The following is a 22,500-nucleotide window of genomic DNA, read 5'->3' as shown; positions in this document are numbered from 1 at the left end:
GAGAAGGTCCCAGCGACCGCCAGCAGCGACGGCACTGACCGCTAGGCGTCCCCTTGGCAAGAGACGAGCACGCCGTGGAAGAGGACAACGTCGATCGAAGCAAGCTGTCCACCAGTGGCCATCGATAATGAGGATCGGATGCATCCCCACCACCGAGATGACACTATCCGGAACAGACGCAACGCGTGAAGATCGATCGAAGGACGAGCTGCTGCTCGAGCTAATAGGCGGTCTGGAGGAAGAAGAGACCGTCGGGCAACAGCCAGACATCGATTTTACCATCCTGGCGGACGGCGAAACGGTGGAGCACCTGGCGCCTCCATCGACGCTCATCGACACTTCGGCGTCCATCTTTGGAACAGAGGGACAAAGCGATGCTCCGTACGTTCTGCTGTTTACCGAACCGGACGGACCGTTTTGCTGGCCCGTGAGCCAGTAGCCCAGTCCGCCGAATCTGCCAAAAATTCGCCTTCGGTTCGGTTCGCCTACCAGGCGCCTCCATTATCGGTTGTCTTGCAAAAACGAAACAACCAGCTCATCAGGCTTTCACCGGCTGGCTGTGGTCAATTGGTTGGCTTTTCATTGTCCGTGGTGGCCGTGGTCGGCGTTGGAATGTAAAAGCCAAAACACACACGTGCTACCCTTTCAAAGTCCTGGTCGACATCAAATTTGTAGTCAGATAAGGGTATTTGAACAGGTAAACCAATCCATTTCATTCCCTGCAGTTCATGTGTATATCGTCATCATCATCATCATTGTCGTCGTCGTCGTCGTTGTTGTTATTGCTGTTGTGCTGCTGCAGTTCTTTTCGTGCGCAAACGTCTCTCGATCTCCCTCCTAATGGGTGCGAGTTCTTTTACCATGGCCTCGGTGTTATCGGTATACTAATCCCCAAGTATTTAAAACAAAAAAAAAACAATCTTCTCTCTAACCACGTGTGCATGACGTTTGCCTTACGCTAATTTTAAGAGTCTGTCGCAGAGACAGATGATGAAGATGTTGAAGTTCAATTCAATGACGACGAACCAGGACCAGTGGGATGATACCAGTAAGATAGAAGCTATTCGTATTTGGTTCGATCTCGGCATAAATACTTATAAGGATTTCACTTTTGCAACTGTGTATACTAATCGGTGTTTAAAGTATTCGTTCTCTTATATAGGACCAAGCCCAACTTACTGAGCTTAGGAAGCGAAGGTGTTTCTCTTGCAAGTACCGTCTAGTAACAGCAACAGCCAATCATTTGCCGACAATCGTTCCACGTTTAGTTTTTACAAGAAAGCAAGCCAACCAAACGACTTGAGTAAATGCAGAAGCACAACGGAAAGGAAAAATATAGAAAGCTTTAGAAGCTGATTATGTTTTAAGAGCATAGGAAGCAACAAACACCAATTTCTGGTCACTCATTTAATACAGAAAAAAATCATATAAACACAAAAACCTTCAAAACGGCTTACGTACGTCTTGTTCCCCCCGGGTCTAGGACTTTCTACGTGATTCACAACAACGAAATTATTCCCATTTTTTTGTGTGATTTTCGCGATGAAAGTGAAAGCAGAGAAATGCTGTAAATGTGCAGGAGCGCACGCGCTCACCTCGTGGTTGTGGTGCGTCATTGCAAACGGCTTGGGACACCCTTTGTAATCATATTCCATCAAGCCCCAAAACCATGTTATCACCGCTCATGCCTTCAAAACCGCCACCCATTCACCTAAAGTAAAAACAAAAAAGCAAGGGGCCACGTGCCCCGTACGCCTCTTCCCATTTTTTCCGGTGGTGCCGAATGGCGACGGTTTTTTGGTCACGGTCACGAATTTATCGGTTTCGAAGAAGAAGCAGCTTCCTGTGGAAGCCAGGAGCGGAAAAAGAAGCGGTGGTAGAAGTGGAATGAATAAAGACGAACAACTACACTTTCATCACACAAACATACATACATACGCACACACATACACAAGAAAAAAAACAATTTGAAACCAAACAAACTATGATCACGGGATGAAGCGTTTTCTCCACAGACAGTGAAACTGGCTAGCTGGGAACCAAAGAAGCACTGTATCAGTACAACAAAGCTTGACGGGCAACGAGACACAAACCGGAAGCATAAGCCAGCATTCAGTCAGCAGGGACCCTCTTCCTCCTACCCCCCGCACGAAAAAGGTGCCCTGCTGACTCCATTGTGAGCACCGGAAACTCGGAACCCCGGCAACAATCAACTCGTAAGCAACGCGCAAAAGCAAAAGCAAAATGGTTGAAAACCAAACCCAACTCGCCCCTTTTAGTCGTTAAGTGATCGGAGTCGTAAGGAGCAGGAGCAGACAATTGGTGCTAAGCAAGCAAGCACGGGTTAGGGATTGAAGGTGGAAGTGGAAGTGTTACCGTAGAATTAAGAAGTATCGTCGGAACGTCACTTTGCCGCCGTGCTGGACTGTGACGATAGTCCTTGTCACACGAAAGTGGCGGTGAAATGTTCCGTCTAAACTCACACAAAATCCACGTATTTATAGAAATGATAAGCAGCATCCAGAGCACCCAAAAGCATTGGGCAACATAACTCCATGAGCGAAGCCGCCGGTAACGGTGACCGGCCATGTCTACTATCAACCCAATCAACAATCAACTTAAAACAGTCAATCTCGCAGGCAGGACAGGCAGGACAGGCAACATGTTGCGAGCGCTGTAAATATGAAAGAAAGTTTCTTCACTAAACGCCCTCCCGTTTTCCTATCGATGGTTTCACAGCGAGCGCGTGCCGCTGTAGTGTTGGCAGGGCAGAAGGGGCTGCTGATTGCGCTTATAAAACTTGTAAAAATAAAACGCGCAATCTCCTCCCCCTCCTTCCGTGCGATCTTCCGGCTGAGCTGGGCTGTATTTTTGCAATCAATCAACCAACTAGTGCACTAAACCTTATTGCCCCGCAAGTTTCACGGCTCAGCACGGCTGAGAAGCGAATAAAGCGAGTGCGCCTGGCGCACGCACATGCTATTCATATTTGAAGGTCGGTGTAAAAAGGTTGCTTTCGATGTTGTTTTATTTGCGTTCGTTTTTTTTCTGCTGTTCACCGTTTTCGTGATGACATTCTATGACTGTTTTCCGGGTGAGGTGGACCAGGTGAGTATAATGCGTTTTTAGATGATTATCTGCAAGATAAAAGATAGAAAATGGCTCTCTGCCAGCCCGGGGCTTGTTCATAATCTCGCTTTCGCGTTCATTCTTTCGACAGCTTGACAGAATCACTCAATCTAGTGTTCTTAAAAATATTGCACTGAAATATACGTTGTCATGGCAACAACAATAGCCACTAAAGCACTTACGAATGCCCATAAAATATTAATTGGATTGAAAATATTGTTCTTTTTCTCTCGGAAATCCATCCAAACTACTTCATACTAGATCTTGGAAACACAATTATCCCGGCACAGCTGCCCCTACACAGTAGCTGAGCACAGACAAAAGCCTTTCGCCACACGGAACAATGGGTTGTTTTATAAATTAAAGAAAAGCACTCAGCGATCATAACAATGGACCCTTTGGCATCGGTTGGTCGTCGGGCCATGTCATCAATTGAACAGCATAACACAATCATAACACCATTTTTCACACGCCTCACATTGTACTCGGGAATGGTCTTCGCTCCACCGTAAATGCAGTCTCAACCAGTCCGCATGGAATGGTCTTCGGTCTTTCGAGGCGCTCCGGTAAGGATTAAGTGGTATTTGAAGAGTATTGATCGACTGCCGGAAAGGGCGTCAAACGAACGGGGAATATATGTTATGCTCTTCCACCATCCGTTCTTCTAGGAACACCCCAAACCCCAGGATTTTCAATTGAATTCCAGGTTTGCTTCACAGCTCACCCACTGTGGACGCTGTGGGGGAAATAATGCACTTCTTGCGGATCGGAAATCAGGGGGAAGCCAAAGAGCCAAAGCGGAGAAGCTCTTTCGCATCTCGACCAATGAGTCCCCGTCCAGTAAGCGAGAGCGCCCGTGGAATGGTGGGATGAGTTTTCGTTTTCAATCGTGAAATTAATTTCCACTTTGTCCTTGGTGGGGCCCTGTTTGATGCTCAGCTGTATCGTACTCGTTCGTGGAAACGAAAATCGAGAGGCATACCTCTGCTTCAAGAAATTTTCCATTTGAATATATCTGACCATTGAACATTCGGTAGGGATCTCTTTCATGAATGAAAGAAGATGAAGAGCAAAATTAAATTATTCAACGTGTTGCTGTGGCATTCAAAGAACAACTCGAGGAGATGAGCGTACTTGTGTGAATATGGGTCACGCCAGAAAAGCCAACTAATCGAAAAGCTTAACGAGGACATTTCCTTTAAGCTCCTTTTGTTCCCGTACCGCAAAAGCTTATCCAGTGGCGCATAACATTTCGCACCGGAAAAGCTGGCGAGCTACTGTTGCTGCTGAATAGTGTTGTTCAACAAGTTCCCAATGTTTCATGCAAGTAAAAGTTGAACATTTTTCGACCACTAGCCGAGTTTTCCCGAAGAGAATTCGCACTTCGGACTGGCTTCGGACACCAGTTAACAGAAGAAGAGCAGCATCATGGTCGTTCCTTCTGGATAAAGTTAAAGATCATGGCTATTAATTGCTTCTCTAATCCACAATATCCATAAAAAAAGTCCTTCAATTGCTGCACTTGAAGTAAAGGGAGTATATAAATTCACGAACGGCACACGAATAAATGGATTTAGTCACCAGAACTCGAAAGGGGAAATTGAGTGCCCAGTGGACGCGAACCGATACCGAAAGTTCCAGTCGTCGCGTTGTCATCGTCATCATCGCCGTTAGTCCTTAGCTTGCGATCAACCGGACTGGACGCGTTTTGCGTTCACGGTCCCACCCCAGAAACAGCTGAGTCGTTTTGTTGCTTAATTAGCGAGTAGCCGTCCTCGGTGTGGCGGTGGTTTCCGCTGGTAGGCGCCGGCCACCGGTTGGATTCCGTTTTCGTGACTTGCGCTTCGCCCCAACAGCTTGTAAGCACTCACCAGCTGTCTGGCGATGCGGTCGTGTTGGTGTCAGTAATTCGTGCGGAAACACTACATGCACATGTAGTGGTGCTACTACTGTTCGTGATGTGGATTTTAATGCTGTTCGGATGGCCGTCTGGACAGTAGAAAAGCTCGATAGCGATGCAACAGTTGTGCGTGCGCGTGTCTGTTCAATGCTTACCGTTCAGTTTTTATTCGAACTAGCATGGAAAATTAATGGACAAAGTGCCCGCAGCTCGCTAGGATATTGGTGATTGACGGATCAGCGACCCCTAGCAACCACACTAACCGCAAATCCCTTCATCGAAACGCACGAACCTCTCGCGAACCATTTCCGTTTCCGCTCTCTGGCTAGCGGTTGTTGGTGAATCAGTGTTGCGGTGTAACTCCCCCCCCCCCCCCCCCCCCCCCCTCTTTGTTATCAATCAGCAAACGAGTGCAGAGTGACAGAGAGAGAGAGAGAGAGAGAGAGAGAGACAGACAAAGAGAAAGAGAGGACAGGCTAGCTCACGCATACCAGGTCGCTTTCAACGAACAGCCGAAGGCAACCACCGGTCTTTATCGTCTGGTGTCTGTTCGTTTGCATACCTTGCAAACGCAGGCCACCCTCTGTCGAACGCACGCACGAAGGACCCAAAGGGTCATTGTGCTTTGAAACATCGTGGACGGTGACCATCGCGGACGGTCACGGTGTAATCCTTCCACCTTCGTCGTCCTTCTGATGAGTGCACATTGCACGCACACAGCACCATCGATTGTGGGGTGACGCTCTTCGAAGGAGCAGCGGCATCAACTTTGAAAAGAGTGTTAGCAACGAAAACCATCGTGGTCGCTATCGCGTTGCAGGCATGACAACAAGTGCAGTGTGATCTAGTGTCCACCGATTAGTGTATGTGAATGTAGGTGTAGTGCACTCGTGTGTGCCCGTATGTGTGTGAGTTACTAAGACGACGCAGATCCTTGCGATGACGGGTGGCGCCAGCATGTTAACAAGTGCTTTGCTGATCGATCTCTCGAGCGAATTCAATTACGCGATGCGATGTGAAAAATAAAAACACTCCATAAGCAGTAAGTAAGAGAAGGAGAGAGAGCGCGAGAGAGAGAGAGAGAGATCGTTTGAAAGAAAAAGCAAAGCTGTCAACAGCACACACCATCCAAGTGGGCCCTGGAAGAAATGAGTCAAGGATCATTCGCCGCAGGCGTGTGATTGGCGCGATGAGCCTGGAACAGCCATAGGCAGAGGGAAAAGAAAGGAAAAAGGCACGCCAAGAAAAGGATAATCTTCCACCTCACCGTACACCACTGCCAGCGAGTCGGGAGGTGGTGTGCGTGTTCGCTGCCCCTTCGCCATCACCACCGAATGTCCTTCCTGCCCTGAACGTGATAAGCCACGACCGTCTATCACGGCACTGCTTTCACTAGTAGCAGCAGCAGCAGCAGGAGCAGCAGTCTAGGCCATTGCTGACTGAGCGTCACGCTGTTGTGTGAGTGGATTCGAGGTGATGCCGTCGAGGGACATCGGGACTCGAATGAAGTCCTTGCACCGATCCACGGCTTAGCCATTTCTTGACTGTTCTTCTTCCTTCCTTCCACTGATGCACACATACAGCCACGGACAAACACGCAAACGCATTCAGTACACGCATCAGCAAACGGGAATCCTCCGGAAGGTGAGTAATTCACTTGGGTAGCAGAGAGGTGCTGCGGGGGGATAGCAATAATCGAATCGACAATCGATTTAAATTGGAAAACAGTGAAAGGGAACTGATCCATGATTCCTGGTAGTTCATCATCATTCAAGCCGCAAGGATGCGTTTCCGCCACCGGTGGCCGTTTGGTCGTGGTTTGGGTTCGTTCTATTTTCAGCGACGCATTTTCCCTTGTGGTCCATTTCCATTTCTGCATTACCAAACAATACGCGCCCACGGACGCCAGTCGGCGGGCTCTTCGGGCTTGTTGGTTCCGTTTGCACTGCAATTACTGCTCGTGCTGCTGCTGGAGTTCGTGCCGAAAAGCCACGCCAGAGCGGGGTAATCAATACAGTGAGCGGATATCAAATATGGAAAACGATCGAGGACACGCGCGGGTCCCCTAATGGTTCCCGTGCCTTTTTTTTTGTTGTTTTCCTCACCATAACCACGACACGAGCACCACCACAGGAGGGGTGGACACACAGTTTCATCCATTTTAAATTGATTGCCCACCGGCCTGTCACAGGCTGGACCTTTCGTTGTGTTTATCATCGTTTAACGGCCTAGGAAGGGAAGCAGGTAATCGATCTGATCTGTTGCCATCGTCGTTCCCTTTTTGAAGGCTTGTCGAAAAGCGAAACCCGATGTTGAAGTCAACTTGAACGCAACTCAACTCAAAATCACTTAAAGTGATGGCCACACTTTTGAATGGACTTTGGAGAGGATTTCCAACCGCACTCTCCAAGTAGCTCTAGACCACCAACTCGTGACTCGATAATTGATGGCCGCCTAATTACGATCGGAGCGCATATTTGCACAACGAAACCATTCCAATTCCGGCACAGCAAATATGGCACGGCATCGATCGATGCGTTGCTGGCGCCGCCGCCGCCGCCACCGCCAGTGCTTACTCGGATGGTAAATTGAGCTTTCACCGATCATCAGTGAGTACAGCAAAAAAGGAGAAATCGTTCCGCTACCTCGCTATTTGCGGTGCTTCGTGGGTGCGTTGCTTTGATGGTGATGGAAAAAAAAGAAACAAAACGGAAACACGGCCTGCGTGGCCACCGATACTGTTGATGGAAGCCGTTTTGCGATTAAATAACGGCTGCTCGCAACGACTGGTAGCTGTTTGTTGCTCGAGAACGGAACAGGTCACGGAACGGATGTGAACGGCTCACGCCATAACCACTCTCCAGGCGGGTGATGGTGGGCTCCGAAGCAGTCAAGAGAGAACCGTATCATGTTGCTGGAGTATTAATTTCTTGGTCGCACGCAAAATCAACTCCTTCGCGAACGGACGGACGGTTGGAATGGATTCGATTGCTTCTCGTCCCCACCCCCCGAGTGGACGAGTGGAAATTTTCCATCGATTTTCCATCGACAGAAGGCCATCGAAGGTACTCAACGGTGAAGACGGTCGTTTGGGGGCGAGAGTAAATTACAGCACCACATAAGAGGTTGCCTTTCCGCAACTTTCGCCCCGTGTTTTCTACCTTTTTTCCTGAGAAAAGTGTCTGCAAAAAAGGGGTTTTCGCCCTTTACCGTGGGTGGGTAAGGGTTTAAAAATAGATACCCTGCCCTGGAACGCCCTTTTACCTCACTCGCCTCGTTCTCTCCCTCTCTCTCTCTCTCTCTCTCTGTCGTGGTTGGCAAATTACGTGAACTTAAACACATGCTCATCTTGGCGATCGGTATCGCACTCGTAGTGGGAGCTAGTAGTAGGTGGAATATATTAGCGTTCAAGACCCGGGGCTTTCGACGCCAGGGAAATGGTACGATAACCTTGTGCTCTCTGTACCACGATTCTAATCGAAGTTGCGTCTCGCGTCTTGCACCCTCGAACACCCGGAGGTGGTGCACTACTCTGAACACGCCCACCTATTAATTTATGGGGATATGAATTTTCAATCGACCTCGGGAAATCGAACAAATGCCGGTTCGGTATGGAGTGCGCAATTGACTTTCTTCTCTTGAAGCGGTTCAGGAAAATGCAAATGTTGGCAGGTGCTATCCATAAGACCGTTTGAACGTTGTTTTTGCAGCTGACGACTGCTGAGGCGGGAGTGGTAAAAGGAAGCAAGGTTTGCATATGGAGAAGTGAAACTGTAAAATGCATAGCTCTTGCTACGAACAGTCAAGTGCTTGCGGAAAGGAATGCATTTCCATCCGGATCCAGTGGACGGTATGTAGAATACTCTGAAAAGTCATCGATTCATAAAGTCAATTTGCTCTAAAGGCCTTCAATAAAAATATAAACAATAGTCTTCAAGTGGTTTCAAGGTGCGGTACACGAGTCCGAAGTGCCTAAGTGCCAAGAAGTGCCTAAGTGAGAGCATGAATAAGACCCTTATATTCTCAAACTTGAGTATTAAAGATTTTTTTCCATGTAATTGTTTGATAGCAAAGTGGCGCGGAAGTGATAAGCTTTTTAAAAAAGTAATGCATACACCACGGCGAATGAATAAAATGGAGGTTATTGTTTTTAAACTGTTGTTGTAACTGTTTTTGAATTATTTGTCATCAAAGTAGGCATCACGATGTTCAAAGAGGGAGCATACGTTTTAAAACTCTCGCGTAGATTCTGTCAGAATGAACTTACCACCTTATCAAATTCTTATTTTTAACTTAACCTTTCTTCATCCCGAACAAAAGGATGTCGTCTTTGTACGATAAAATTAAAAAAAACCCCTTCGTTTTGCAATCGCGAATCGTCACTTGCCACGTGACGCAGCAGACGCAGTTCATATGGCGATGATGATGACGATGATGATGGTGGTATGATGGTGAGATGTGAGAAAATTTGTCTCCTTAAGCATGTCACCGGCCGCGGCAACCGTATGAATGTGCCGTGTGGCGGACGTGGGCGCATAAATTATTGTCTCGCCGTCGCCACAGTTGAGTGACTGCTCCTGCTGCGCCATCCAGCACCAACACAGCTGGAGGTACAGCCGGAACAAGCCGGAAGGAGAAACGCCAACTACGCCGCACCGCACAGGCGTGGTGCTCCCGGTAGGGGTTCCATGTTCGCGGTAAAAGCACAAAGCCATTGTGTGCGATGCCGGCACAATTCGGCCCGGTTTTGGAATTCTCCTTTCCTTCTGTGCGCGCGTATGAGTGTGAACCACGGGAGGTCCATATTTTACCATTATTATCCCTGGGGCGCCCGAGACAGCCCGAAGATGGCCCCAGTGAGAGGCGCGAGGGGAAGTGCTAAAGGAAATTAATGTTGATGTGCGCAACAGTTGTGTGGCATCGAGCATGGCAGGGAATTGTCTTGTTTGATCTTTGCCATCTTCTTTCGCAACGAGATCTGCTAGGGTGCCCTATTGTGTGCGTGCTTGCTTCTGGATGTTGAGTGTGAGTTATAATGGCCAATCCGCTAGATATTACATTCCCGGAAACGATCCAATACGTGGGTCGTTTTGTAGGCAGCGAGTTGCGCGCTTGGAATGCAGCAGTGGTGGTAGTGCAATCCGTTAAAGCACAACGAAACCCCTTTTATTCTGGTTTTGTAGAGGTTCAAGATATTTTAATCAAAATTGCTTCACTAAACAATGCTGCAGTTTACTCCACCGTAGTTAATGGTAATAATGCAACATTATGTAAAACATATTTGTCTAAGTATTTCTGGAAATCACACTAATATATCTCTTATGCCATATAGATTACAAAAGTGGCGTAAAACATCACCAAACACTTTCAGAGAAATCCAATTCAACCCATAGCCGATGGCAGAAGTAAATGAAAATCGAAAAAGCGAACGAAACTGATGTTTTACATTTCAAACGGTTTCCGGGCGATAAACAGGCAATTGCGTCCCATAATTGCGAAGACTCAATTTACCGCCATATGCCATTAACGCATTGTTGAAGCTTTTCACGTGAAATGAAGCGCTTATATGGAGAGCTTATTTACAATTTCTGGTTAAGCGAGTTCCTGTGAAATGGTAATTATCCGCGGTAGAAATGGATTTCATTCATCAATCGTTTTTTATGACGATTCCGTTGAACAGGACATCGATGAGGGAGCGAAAGAACCAAACGTAATCATATCTGAAGCGAAAAATTGAGTTTTAAACCGCATCCCTTGGAGTGGCATGATTAATTTGCTCAAGGAATTATCTCATGAGGATTGCATGGAATCACCTTTGTCAATCCTTGTTGTAATTGATTCCTAGACCAAAGGAATATTACAGGTAATGAAAAATAAGACATAAATGTAACAGTTGACTTCATTACCATGTGATGTCCTGCAGAGCAGCGACTAGTAAATTCATGACTCAATCAATCGGCCAGGAGAGGACCAATTTGTAAGAACATCCTCGGTTTGCTTGTGACTGTTTCCACCGGATGGATCCGCCTCTCAACCGCCATTGAACAACGGTACATCGTCGGTATTATCATCGAGCACATCGTGTAAACTTTGGCAAACGGATACATTTCACGGATTCGTCCTCGCAGTACTCACGAAAACGAAACGAAAAACGAGAAAGCTATTGTTCAGCGGCCATTCCTCTGGCCACGAGCTTACAAGCGACAACTTGCGCTCCACAATTCGGACAATGTTTCGTTGCCATCGCACCTTGACCGTACCTTCCTTCCGTTGTGGCACGGATCCGGCCAGGAATGGTCCCTTTCTGGAATGGTGGAATGCGTTCCAGAATGCGGTCCACACAATAGCATCGCTCGCTAGCTTTTTCTTTTTTGTACGTCCTTCCCCTGCCATTTTTCTTCCATTGGAGATTTTTTCTCTACCGGTGGTGATCTTTGTTTATCGCGCGCATCGAATCCATTCCACAAGGCAGCATTGTTGCCGGCGCAAAATGCTAGGAGCGCGGATCCTAAAGCCATCGTTAACTGCGCTGGACTGCGCTGTTGACTGGAGCACAAAGCTAAAAGCGGACAATCGCGTGAATGTGAACGCACACAGCAGAAGCATAAAGTCCGCACCGAGCATCACGGGCGAACGAATGATTTATCACACGGGATTTATGCTATCACCGGCGGCCATTGTACGGCGCTAAGCTTGGCTTCTTTTATCAATGTCATCGGTTTGGTCTGGTGCGCCGTTGCCACTGCATCCGTTCCAAATCCGCCATCATCGATCGATTTATCGGACGCACCACGGGAGAGAGAGAGAGACCCGTGCTAGCCGTGAACCATAATCTCGAGAGCGGAAGGTGGCCAACATGGAATTTGCTCCACGATGATGATCCAGGCACGTCCGTGGCCACAGAAAGTAATTGCGTGCGTCTTGCCTGGTGTGCTTCACGAGTAAAATGTTAATATTTCTCGAACCCGTTCGCCAAAATGGCTGCGCCAGCACGATGTGGTCATTGGGCTGCTGGGATTGCAGAAACGGGATGCCAGCATACGAATAACCTTTTGCATCTCAGTATCCGTGACCTGCTGCTGCGCCTAACTGTCATTGCATCGCTGTCAGGCGGTGCTGCCAGGCGGTCGTTGCGGTTGCACATCCCAGAAGGCCTCGTTGGTGCCGTTGGTGTTGCTGCTGCTGCTGCTCATCGGAAAATCATTTTCCCCTACCGGACTCGGACACTCCCAAAGGCGCTCGATCTCGATTACCAAACAGCAGCACACCAGCATAGTGGCCCCATCCACCAAGCATTCCCATCGAAAACACCAGTACCGATTTTCCGAGAGTGATCCGCAAATGATCCGTGGGCACACTTCTCCCTCTTGTATACTGCATTCCCAACATGCTCGCATTGTGTCCGAGTCTGTGGTTTTGCTATCCTTGCTGGCATTAAACGATAGAAACATTCCATCCGCGAGCTGCATTTTCCCGGAAAATCCGTTGAAGCTTGAATCTCCCGTGGAAAACGGGGAGCGAAAGTTCAAATCCACGCGCCCCCGGGGCGCATCTGTTGTTGTTTTTTATTAAACCAATTTCCGTTCATAGTGATCCTACCGTATTGTTCGGTTGGCGCTTATGTGCTTTGGTTTTGGGGGACGGAACCGGAACAACACATCTAAACTCGTCACGACTGAGCATGACGACGATGATGATGATGATGATGATGATGTAAGCATGATTGAATGAAATTCAAAAACATAAACCTGTTATGCTGCTCATCCGGTATCTGGTATCACCCGAGCGTGCCCGCCGGAAATGGGACCATTACCAGCGACCGAACATTTTTGGAAGGTTTTCGGTCGTTTAGACGATTTCGCTCCTCCTCCTCCTCCACCACTGCCAGCTGGTAAGGATCCGGTATCCGCTTTCACCGACAGCCGACCGCACCTCGGCACGCCAGGAATCGTAAAACAGACTGTCCTCTCCGACGACGACATCACATGAGTTTACATGCAGCTGGATTTCGCATTTTCATAACCGGAAAAAGCTTCTTCAATCACCAATCGTGTGTCACACAACAAACTACTGCTGCTCCCTCTGCTACTGATGGTGGTCAAGGGGGAAAATTTTATTTTATTTCAGACTCCCACAGTGAGTCACCAGTGAACGCGTGGCGCGACAGTGCGACAGACATCCATCTGTCCCGCCAGTACCGCCAGCCTACTTGAACGTACGAGGCGATTGCGGAGCATTTTCTTGTTTTATGTTTGCCCACGGCTCCAACTTTCCATCTCCGGTACAAATAAACATTCGTGCCTCGGTTCGTCCCCGTTTAACCTTCACCCCCGGGCGTGCTTCGTCGTAGGATGCTGAAGCTTTTTACGATCTCGAGGCCCCCAGAGTGGCCAGACAGAGAGACAGAGAGAGAGAGGCAGAGAAAGAGAGAGAGAGAGCTGTGGCTCTATCCTCGCAGTTCGCTCGCACTCCTCGGAATGTATGTTTTTACTGGAAAACCAATATTGAACCCAGGATCTGGGCACGAAAATACTGGGTGTCCCGTATTTTCCCTTCCTTCACCACCAGCATCACCACCGATTTGGTCGTAAAAGTGACGATAGTGAGTGTCATAAAATCAGCTCACCGCACACGATGGCGATGGTGATGGCGATGAAATGTTTATTGGCCTCCCAAAGAACCCCCCCCCCCCCAAACTTGGGCCTTTCCTTGCAGACCAGACCTCTCCGCACCATCAGAGAAAGAGACAGAGAGGGAGAGGACGATCGTTACGTGGGTAACAAGCGACTCTTGACACCGTCGTCACCGTTTCCATGGCGAGGATCTTGGCAGCCGTTGATTCCCGCACAAAAGTGCCGCTGAATTGAAGCCCAAAAGAGGTGCAGCGGTGGTGATCCTGATGAAGGTGGTGTTGCTCTCCACCCCCGTCCATTCTACGACGCAATTCAATCAAATTGGCATACCCGTTTGTGCCGTGTGCGTTCCACGTGTGTCCCCGGATGTGGAGAAGCAAACAAAACTTCTCCGGTGGGCTCCAATTAAGTTGCGCCAATGCCGCTCTCAGTTAACCTTTTGGAATTTCTCGAGGAAGTGTGGAACCCAAAACGGGATGGTTATCTTATTATTAGTTTACCGTGGTTAATTTAATTACGTAGCACGACGATGAATTCAATCTGTCTGCTGCTGCTGGTGTTGCTGCTAGGCTAATGATTCCCTGAACATGGTAGCAGCCCCTTCGTTTAAAATCTAAAACGGATGCGGAATCCTTTCTCCAAAACACTGACAGCCCACCTGATGTGGAGGCGCATGTGTTGGATGAAATTAATGAAACACTGAGGATTCTCTTCAGCTGATGATTCTCGGAAAATCCTTAGTGTCTCCGTGATTCAGGTATTAAAAGCCCATTAGCTGATACACGTTACAGGATATTTCGTGAGAGAAGCAAAAAGTATCTTCAAAACAATCAAAAAAATAAGTAAATCTTTATCCTTTACAAACTACAACATAACCGACTTGATTGTTGTGTAAAGAAAAACTCCACCCGGAAGGCCCAACTAACCTCTCCAGTTAATCTCAATCCAATTGGAAAATCTCGCTACAGATTGCACCGCAGGGCGCCTGATCCTGATTGGAAACCGATCCATTGTGGATTATCTTTCAAAGCTCAGGCCCAGTTTCAACCCCACATACCATCATCAATCACTCGGCCAACGCGTCGTAGGTTGCCCAGGCGTGGGTCAGAATTTCAACATTTTAGTATCCCTCCCACCCTATTATCGTTTGGGCCAGGGGCGCCCCCGAATAAATTGGTTCATCCAACACTCCGACCTCCGGAGATTAGGAAATTAGTCAAATAAATCACCATTCCAGCGTACGACACTCAGACACGTCTGCTGGAAGGCCGAAACACCGGCGGAGCGGAGTTGCAAAAGATTTAAATCTCTTCTCGTGCCTGCCGGCCACGTATTCTGGGATCATCCACGGCAGCAGCGCCTGTGACTCAACTCAGCTGATGCACTTGAACACTTTCTAACAATTATTAGCACGTTGCAGAGTGTGGGTGCCTGTGTCCTCCCGAGAGTTTTGCATTTTCATCATGCACTTACGCTCCTTGGTCTCGTGTTGCTCTCTTTCTCGTTCACTGCTGCACCAGGATGGTTTGGTGTGCCTGCTAGTTAATCAAATGCCACGTTGGAGCGCAGTGAGCCGCCTGCCCGAGGGCGAACACGGAGACTTGGAACAAATTTGCCCCCACGGAACCGCCCACAGAACCGCACGTTGCTCCCGTTGGGTCGCACGGTGCGCAGCAGCAACTTGTAATATCGTTCCGACCCCGCAGTTTGTCGCTTTAAAGGATGCTAGCGGCAGGAATAGACCGGTACCGCGCCTTCGTCATTTTTGTCACAAAGCACCGACTTCGTGCTTCGTTCGTCGATGCCCGTGTGTTCCAGCTGGCGACGTGTTTCCAGCGGGAGTGAACATGGGAGAGTGATGCATAAAATATGCAAATCACGGGCCACGTGTCACGTGCCGTACCCCGACCACCGTGCTGTGTATGCGCTCAAGGAGGAATAGGACATTTCATCGGAAAGTCGGAAACTGAAACAGGCGTGACCTACTAGACCCGATTTCGAGGCAGCCTCTTGTCGAAGTTGCGTCGAGTGTATCCTGTCAGGACGACAGTGCTGCTAGGACCCTTGTGTTCATTGACAAATTTGAGATTAAGTCACGTCAAAAATAGAATTCTTCAGAATTCTCGGTCGCTCTTTCTTGAACCAATCTCTTTAATCGCAGGGATCGACACTTTTCCACCCGTGGCAAAAAAAAACAAAGAGGCGCGAAAAAAGCGAAAAATGAAACCGAAAAAAACCACTGGCGATGGCGATGCTAAATTTATTGCTTATTGCGCGTTATCCTTGGCCAACCCTGGCCAGGGGGAACCATTATTAATGACAGATTAATGGTGAGCCGACTTGAGCTGAGCAGAGCAGAAGCAGAAACAGAACAAACAAACGGTCCCTCGTTCGTGGCAGGAAATAAAAAAAAAAACAACCATTTGCAGCGAACACCGCACGGACACAATCGTAAGGTGGGCGTAAGTTGTTTTGTTGCTAAAATGCTCGCCTACAATTCGCTGTTTGCAATGGCCGGTCAGATCGAGGAGGGCAATAAATCCCCGCGATGATATCTCTCGCTCTCTTGTGGATGCCACGTGGATGGACATTAGATCCGGATTGCGGGAACCCATGAAAAACGCGTGGAAAACGGGGGCTACTTTTTTCCTCTCTCTCTCTAAAACGTCAGTACCAGTAATAGCAGCCCACGTCCGGGATGATAAGCGCGTGGTTGAGTGGCGTGTTTGGCCTTCAAGATGGCCGGCCACACTCCCGAGCATTCTTTCATCTCGCTGCTGTGATGATGGGTGGTCTTTAGTGGGATTTTCAAATTAAGAAACCACCAAACCCACACCGAGCCACTTGAAGCGGTTATAGAGCGGCAATGAGTAAGGCTAATTATGGCACCACTGACCACCGTCGGAGTAGACAATAAGAATTAATGGCTTTGCCACTTTTGAGCCCCCGCAAGTTGTGGGTGTGATGGAGGAAAAGTTACCCAGAAATTCTCTCTCTCCCTCCATTCCTATCGCAATCCTTCTTTTCCCCTGGGTGTTTGCTGGAGACTAATAACATCTTCATGGCCTGCTAGTGAATGCCTGCTTTGTGGTTGGCATCGTTTGTCTGAATGTTGCTAATTAGCCTGCAGTTGGTGCTGCTGTTTGGGAAGTTGAGATTGAATAACTTCGCTTTCGCTGGCACTGGCCACTGATACGGCTGCCCCTAGAGACTCGAGCCGTCTGGACACTCAGTAGTGTCTCAGGTAGCGTCGCAATCAACGGACTGATGATGGTAAAAAAAAGGCGAAAAGTTGCGAAACACTCAGCCAGACACGTGGCCAAAATCAGTGTTCCACTGCGATGCGTCTCAGAGGAACTCGGGACGAGGTTTGCCGGCTCGGAAAACGTTCGTCCCCAAACCGAACGAACGAATGAAATGGATGCGCTCCGGCGTGAACTTTGGTCGCTGGGCGAGGTTTTTCGACGTTCCTTCCACTCCAGTGGCCAGAGACCTTCGTTTTTGGTTTACTTCCCATGGACTCAGGCAAACGGGTTTATCGGCACGAAATTTATGGCCATCACGCTGGCGGTTAGGCGGTTTGGAAAATGTGTTGGGAAAATTTATTACGGTCGCTATCGAGCGTCCTACTGCTACTGCTATGATTGGTACCGACCGGCTGGCTTGTCCTTCTTTCGTTTGGTATTCCAACCGAGCAATGGCATTCCAGAATTCCGGCGCACCATTCGAGAACCACACTGGGGATGCCATAAGTTGTCCGTTGAACCGTTGAAAAGACACATTTGTAGCTCGTTTTTCATGCCAGTTTCACAAACCACCACCCGCCCCGACGGCCCGCTAAGGATGGTGTGCCGGAAGTAGCAGTTCGTCCATGATTTCTGGTAGTTTTCATTTTGTGCTCTCACGGCTACGTCCACACCGACAGTTTGTATCGTTACCCGAATGAACCGGGGAGGTGCTGGAGTTTTTGGGGGAAGTTTAATTAATATGAGTTTATGAGAACGCTCGCCAGTGATGCGATGATAAACTCGGGTGTGTGCTAGGTGATGATGCATTTTATGCCATTTGGAGTCTCGTACCTGGGTGTTTCATTTCACCACTCAAGTGATTAGTCGTCATAAATCCCATGTTTTAACTCATGATGGGCTTGGGTGGAGAGTGGCAATCGGATGCATCTTATTCATGGCATTTCTAACCAAGCCGGCGATAAGCTTGGAAATACTTTTGAAGCATGATTAGTCATACAGTTTGGATTGTATACAGTATAATACTCACTCAATTTAGGTTCTTCACTTCTTCTGCAGCTCCATCGTCTAAGCTCTTTGATCAGTAGATTAAAGAGAAAATGTTACGGTAACGAACCTCGTAATCTATGATCAGAGTAGCAGTGCCAGTAGCTAAAGTTTACTCTATACTGATGATTTTTCAAACCAGTACTATTGATTTATACTTCAGGAATATTTTGAAGTTTGATAACTTTACTTCCTAGCTAGCTGTAGTCTTTGTCTTGATTTAATCAAATAAATATTTGTTATCAAAGTTTTCCATCCATATGATTTTTTACTCGGATATTTCTAAATGATTGGCTAAATGATAAAATGCTTTTAAATATCTTTAACGACTTTATTAACAAAGAGCGACGTTACCAGCAAAAGATACCATTATCAGCACCCCTAACCCATTGGTAAATGCTTCACAAAATCGCGTTGATCACGGAGAGTGCTCTCTCCACTTTTTTTATCGAAAATCAAGACCTTAAAAGCATCCTCACTGACAGCAGCTCCAATCTGACAACAAAACTATCGAGCTTCTCGGTGCAATCAAAATCTGGGGCAATCCCGGCGGGCAATCGACTGAATAATATGCGAAGTGCAAAAGTGCAAACCATCACCCAACACGCAGGGAACGAAAATGTCAACCCGTTCCCGTTCGAGCAACGTCGCCGCCTACTACTGGCCACCGTGACGTTCGATGCGATACCGGGAACAAAAAGGTGCCCGGATTTCATCTCGTTCGCTGGCGTGGCCATTGTTCTGACAGTACCGACAAGCGCTCCGACACTGATAGCCTCAGGGGACGGGGGAGGTCACAAAATTTCATGGCACCCAATCGACCGGCTGCGTTGCCATTTATTGGTTTCAGCAGCCTGTAGGGCAGCGCCACGTCACGAGCACTCACGGCACACAGAATGACTGCGATAAAGAAGCGTTTCTTTACCCTCCAGGTTTGTGCCATTTTGTGGGTGCAAGTTGTTGCGGGAACACAACAAAAACGAAGCAACTAAATGAGTCGCAACCTCAACCTCCATTTTTTATTAACTTCTATTGCGGCTTGCTATTGTTCGTGGCACAACACGGACACGGAGCCGGTTGTACTTTGCTGATAAGCTGTTTACTGAGTAGAATTGCTGCTTCGCTGCGTGGAGTTCTGCTTCATTCCCTACAATAACGATCACTTCAGCCAACAATTACCATAACGTAGAGCTGCTAAGTGGTGGAGGCGATTCCGGAAACATCTCCACAACAGTGTCGTGGCCGACGGATTCTGCTCGCTCAACCAACGCTGGTGTCGTAACGAATCAACAGAAATGTCGACACCATAACCATTCTTTTTGGCCGCACTAATCGCACAACAGCAGCGAGAACATTTTACCAACCCCTCTGTTCTCCTAATCCGCTGTTCATTAGAGAGTGTATCGCGAGGCCCTTGAATTCCCAACGGAGCATTTCACCACTCGCCGTGCTCGCCAGTAGCGGAAGGCACTCCTAAGGCACTCTCTCACCCCGGCAAGGCAGTTCCGTGTCCGGACTCAAATTACGACATTTAAATGTCGTCGACACTGCGCTGCGTCGTCATTTTGTTTTGCCCCACTCCCGCCGAAAGGGTGCGGCGGGAAAGGATTAAAAAGTCAAACGGAACGGAAGCACGCTCGAAAGCACTCACTTTGTCCGGATCGTTCCGAGGCAGAAATGGTTCCGGCATGCCATCTTCTCGGTGCCGGCTCATTTGCGGAAACTAGCTGGAAAATTGAGGTAAACGGACGCCTTTAAAATTACTTTGTAAACTCGATGAATAATTCAAAGTGGCTGCTCCGGTAACTGTCCGTCAATCAGACGTCGACGACGACAACGAAGCGGACTGTCAACCGTGCTCAGGAAAGAGGGAAAGGGGCTGGCGAAACCGTAATGGTGTTTACAAATGCAGGTGATGTTGTTTGTTGACCGACGGAGCAGTGATTTTTTTTTATGTGGAGCTCCGTGGTCCTTCTACAAGTTTGTAATAGGAAGCTCTACCTCTTCAACTGAAGAGAATTGCGATCTGGCTAGGCCTCTGCTGCTCTCCATATCCTTCCGCTTCCGCTTTGTTATCCTCATTAAGTCGAGTGTTTGTGCTGAAAGCTGAGTAACGATTCCGTCCCCTTGGAATACTCATTTGACAGCTCGAACCCGCTCGGGAGGTCCTTTCGCCACTCAAAACTTTGCATCCTTTCATTCCGGCACTCCCACAGTGGCACACCTAGGCGTGAACCCTAGAACCCGTAAATAATTGCTGCCACCACGCGGCCCTCTTTACCTGTCAATGGCCCCTGGCATCGCCATTAATAGCTCCCTTCCACACACCCGTGGCACTATGAATAACTTATGCTTTTGGGGTGTTGATTTCATGTCAGAAGGTGTTAGTTAGGGTGGAGCCGATGAATATATTTTCCCATAAATTATCTCTCGATGCGTGTGCCAGGTGACACACAAGGCCTACAAGGTGTGGCATACCAGGCATGCGTGGTGCTACGCTTTTAAACGATCATGTTGGAACCATAAAATCGTGATCGTGACACGCGATGATGGACACATGGACTCCTGTCAAACGCAGCCCAGAGAGAAATCAACAGCGAAATTGCTCGAAGCTTCCTGTGAAGTAAAGCCAAAGCCCTCTGGCGTCATGTAGCTGGTTCGCAGCTCCTAAAATGAGATCACCCATCATCGTGGCCCACCGGTACTTTGGTGCCAAAATCCCATTGTACCCGAGGGAGAGGAAATAATTAAATTTTCCTCGTCGCCACCACCACCACCAGCAGCAGCTGCAGCAGATTGACCGGATATCCGCGTTCATCCGGATAGAGTTGATGGGCTTCAGTGTCAGACAAAGCAGCAGACCGCCAACGCTCTGCTGCGGTAATTGTTTGCCATATCGTGGGAGTGGCATGGCGTTCGACAGCAACACAGACACCATTAGCAGTTCTCTTTTAATCGTCATACCGGAGACGAAAGCGAAGAAGTAACGCGCAGCTCGCATCCTGGAACCGGGGCAGAGGATAGATTTAATGAAAAAACTTTCGCTGTCTCTCTCTCGCGCCCGCGCACATACCGTGGCAGGCAAATAGTTGAAAAATACATAAAAGCACATTCAACAGAATGCTGCTCGAGTGCGTATGCGTCGGCTGTCGACGTTCGGCCACGCTTTCGTTAGAATGGAGGCGCCTGGTAGCGTATTTCTTTTTCAAGGCGCTTTCCACCGCCGTTCTGCTGTTGTAGCCGCGTGAACAATGGAATGAAAAACAAAGATGCACCGCAGTGGAAAACATTCCCGCGTCAAACCGCAAATTTGTTTTTCATTCAACTTTCCCCTTTAAATGCGCTCTTTTTAAACCAACGGCCATCGCCCTCCGTCAGACCAGTGGGTTTTTACAAGAAAATAATTACAGCCAGTAGAAGAGGTGGCGAACGAAAAACATGTTGACTGAATGGCGGTCCTAGTAGGTCTTTCACTTCGCGAAAGTATCGAGGCAGGCCTTGGATAGCGTGTTTACTCAACGATCCAGCAGAGGGAAGGACTACTAGATAGCAAGGGGTCAAGGCGCAAATCTGCCATGCGGTGATGGTACACAAAGGTTTCCTCTTGCCACGCGGCAGGAAAATGCGTTTCGGAATTCGGTATGATTCGGTGTCTGGTTCCCGTAGCACAGCGTCCCTTCCAACGTGCGTAAAACTCTTGTGATAAGATAAGCGGAGAGAGCGAAATGATACATGACCAGCACCAGCACGATTGCCAGCGCTGCAGTTGGCGATGCTCATCACGTTCTTTCCTCCACGCTCCAACCAATCCGCCATTCCGTTGGTCGAAAAGAATGTTAATAATGGTTGGCTGTTTGGCAAACGTTGGCAGAATACTAAAAGCGTGCGCACCGTGCGCTGTTCCAAAGGAATTGCCATTGCCAGAACAAACAAGCCAAGACGGAGAGAGAGGAAAAAGAAGATTGTTGGACGTCTTTGCGGGGGGGCGAGGGAAATCTCAATCAAATCTCGATCAAATCAAGAACTGCTACGGGACGTTTCTTTACAGTGTGTTGTGGAAGGGAGAGTAAAAAGAGAAGGAAACAGACGTAGACCATCAAAATCGCGAACTGAAGCGATCAATTAAATGATCTGCTGCGTGCTTTAGACCATCCTTCGGTTCCTTTGGACGTCAACGCAATCCAATTTAGCTCATTCAGCCCACACACCCTCTATGTATACGTCCCGGTCCGACGTGCGTCATAACAACAGGGCAGCTTCTTGTGTTGCCTGAGGTCAGGACTCCCAGGAAACCCCATCGGTCCCTAACCGAAGGCATTTAACTTCCCATCAAGTGCTTCCGGGGATCGCTTCGAGAGTCTGCTCAGCGGGGCCTGGTCTAATCAAACTATCACCTTCTCCTGCTCCTTCTTCTCACCATTTTTAAGCTCGTTTCATTTCCCCCATCTCTTCCAGGCTAAACGGACACGTTATTAAGTCCATCCCCAACTGGTTTCGTTGGACGTCGAACGCACGATTGGTTCCGCTTGTGCTTCAGTCGCACCGC

At 48.3% G+C, this 22,500-nt stretch overlaps 2 protein-coding genes across 2 annotated transcripts in view; both read left to right on the top strand.

Annotated features, from left to right (window-relative positions):
• LOC126576434 (uncharacterized) overlaps nucleotides 1-2,921 on the top strand; it is a 46,061-nt gene extending 43,140 nt beyond the window's left edge. Inside the window, exon 9 of the mRNA XM_050237701.1 lies at nucleotides 1-2,921. This exon is cut by the window's left edge and continues 707 nt beyond it. Within this exon, the coding sequence (XP_050093658.1) occupies nucleotides 1-439 (439 nt within the window). The 3' untranslated portion in view covers nucleotides 440-2,921.
• Nucleotides 2,922-5,483: 2,562 nt separating this feature from the next.
• Nucleotides 5,484-22,500, top strand: part of LOC126575177 (melatonin receptor type 1B-like) — a 23,195-nt gene continuing 6,178 nt past the window's right edge. The window contains exons 1-2 of the mRNA XM_050235742.1: nucleotides 5,484-6,673; nucleotides 22,410-22,500. The exon at nucleotides 22,410-22,500 is cut by the window's right edge and continues 603 nt beyond it. The gene's annotated coding sequence lies outside the window, so the exon portion shown is untranslated. The remainder of the gene's footprint in view (nucleotides 6,674-22,409) is intronic.

Source organism: Anopheles aquasalis, chromosome 3 (genome assembly GCF_943734665.1).
Source record: "Anopheles aquasalis chromosome 3, idAnoAquaMG_Q_19, whole genome shotgun sequence".
Classification (NCBI taxonomy): domain Eukaryota; kingdom Metazoa; phylum Arthropoda; class Insecta; order Diptera; family Culicidae; genus Anopheles; species Anopheles aquasalis.
The sequence above is the reverse complement of the archived record's forward strand: the minus strand, read 5'-3'. Positions and strand labels throughout refer to the sequence as shown.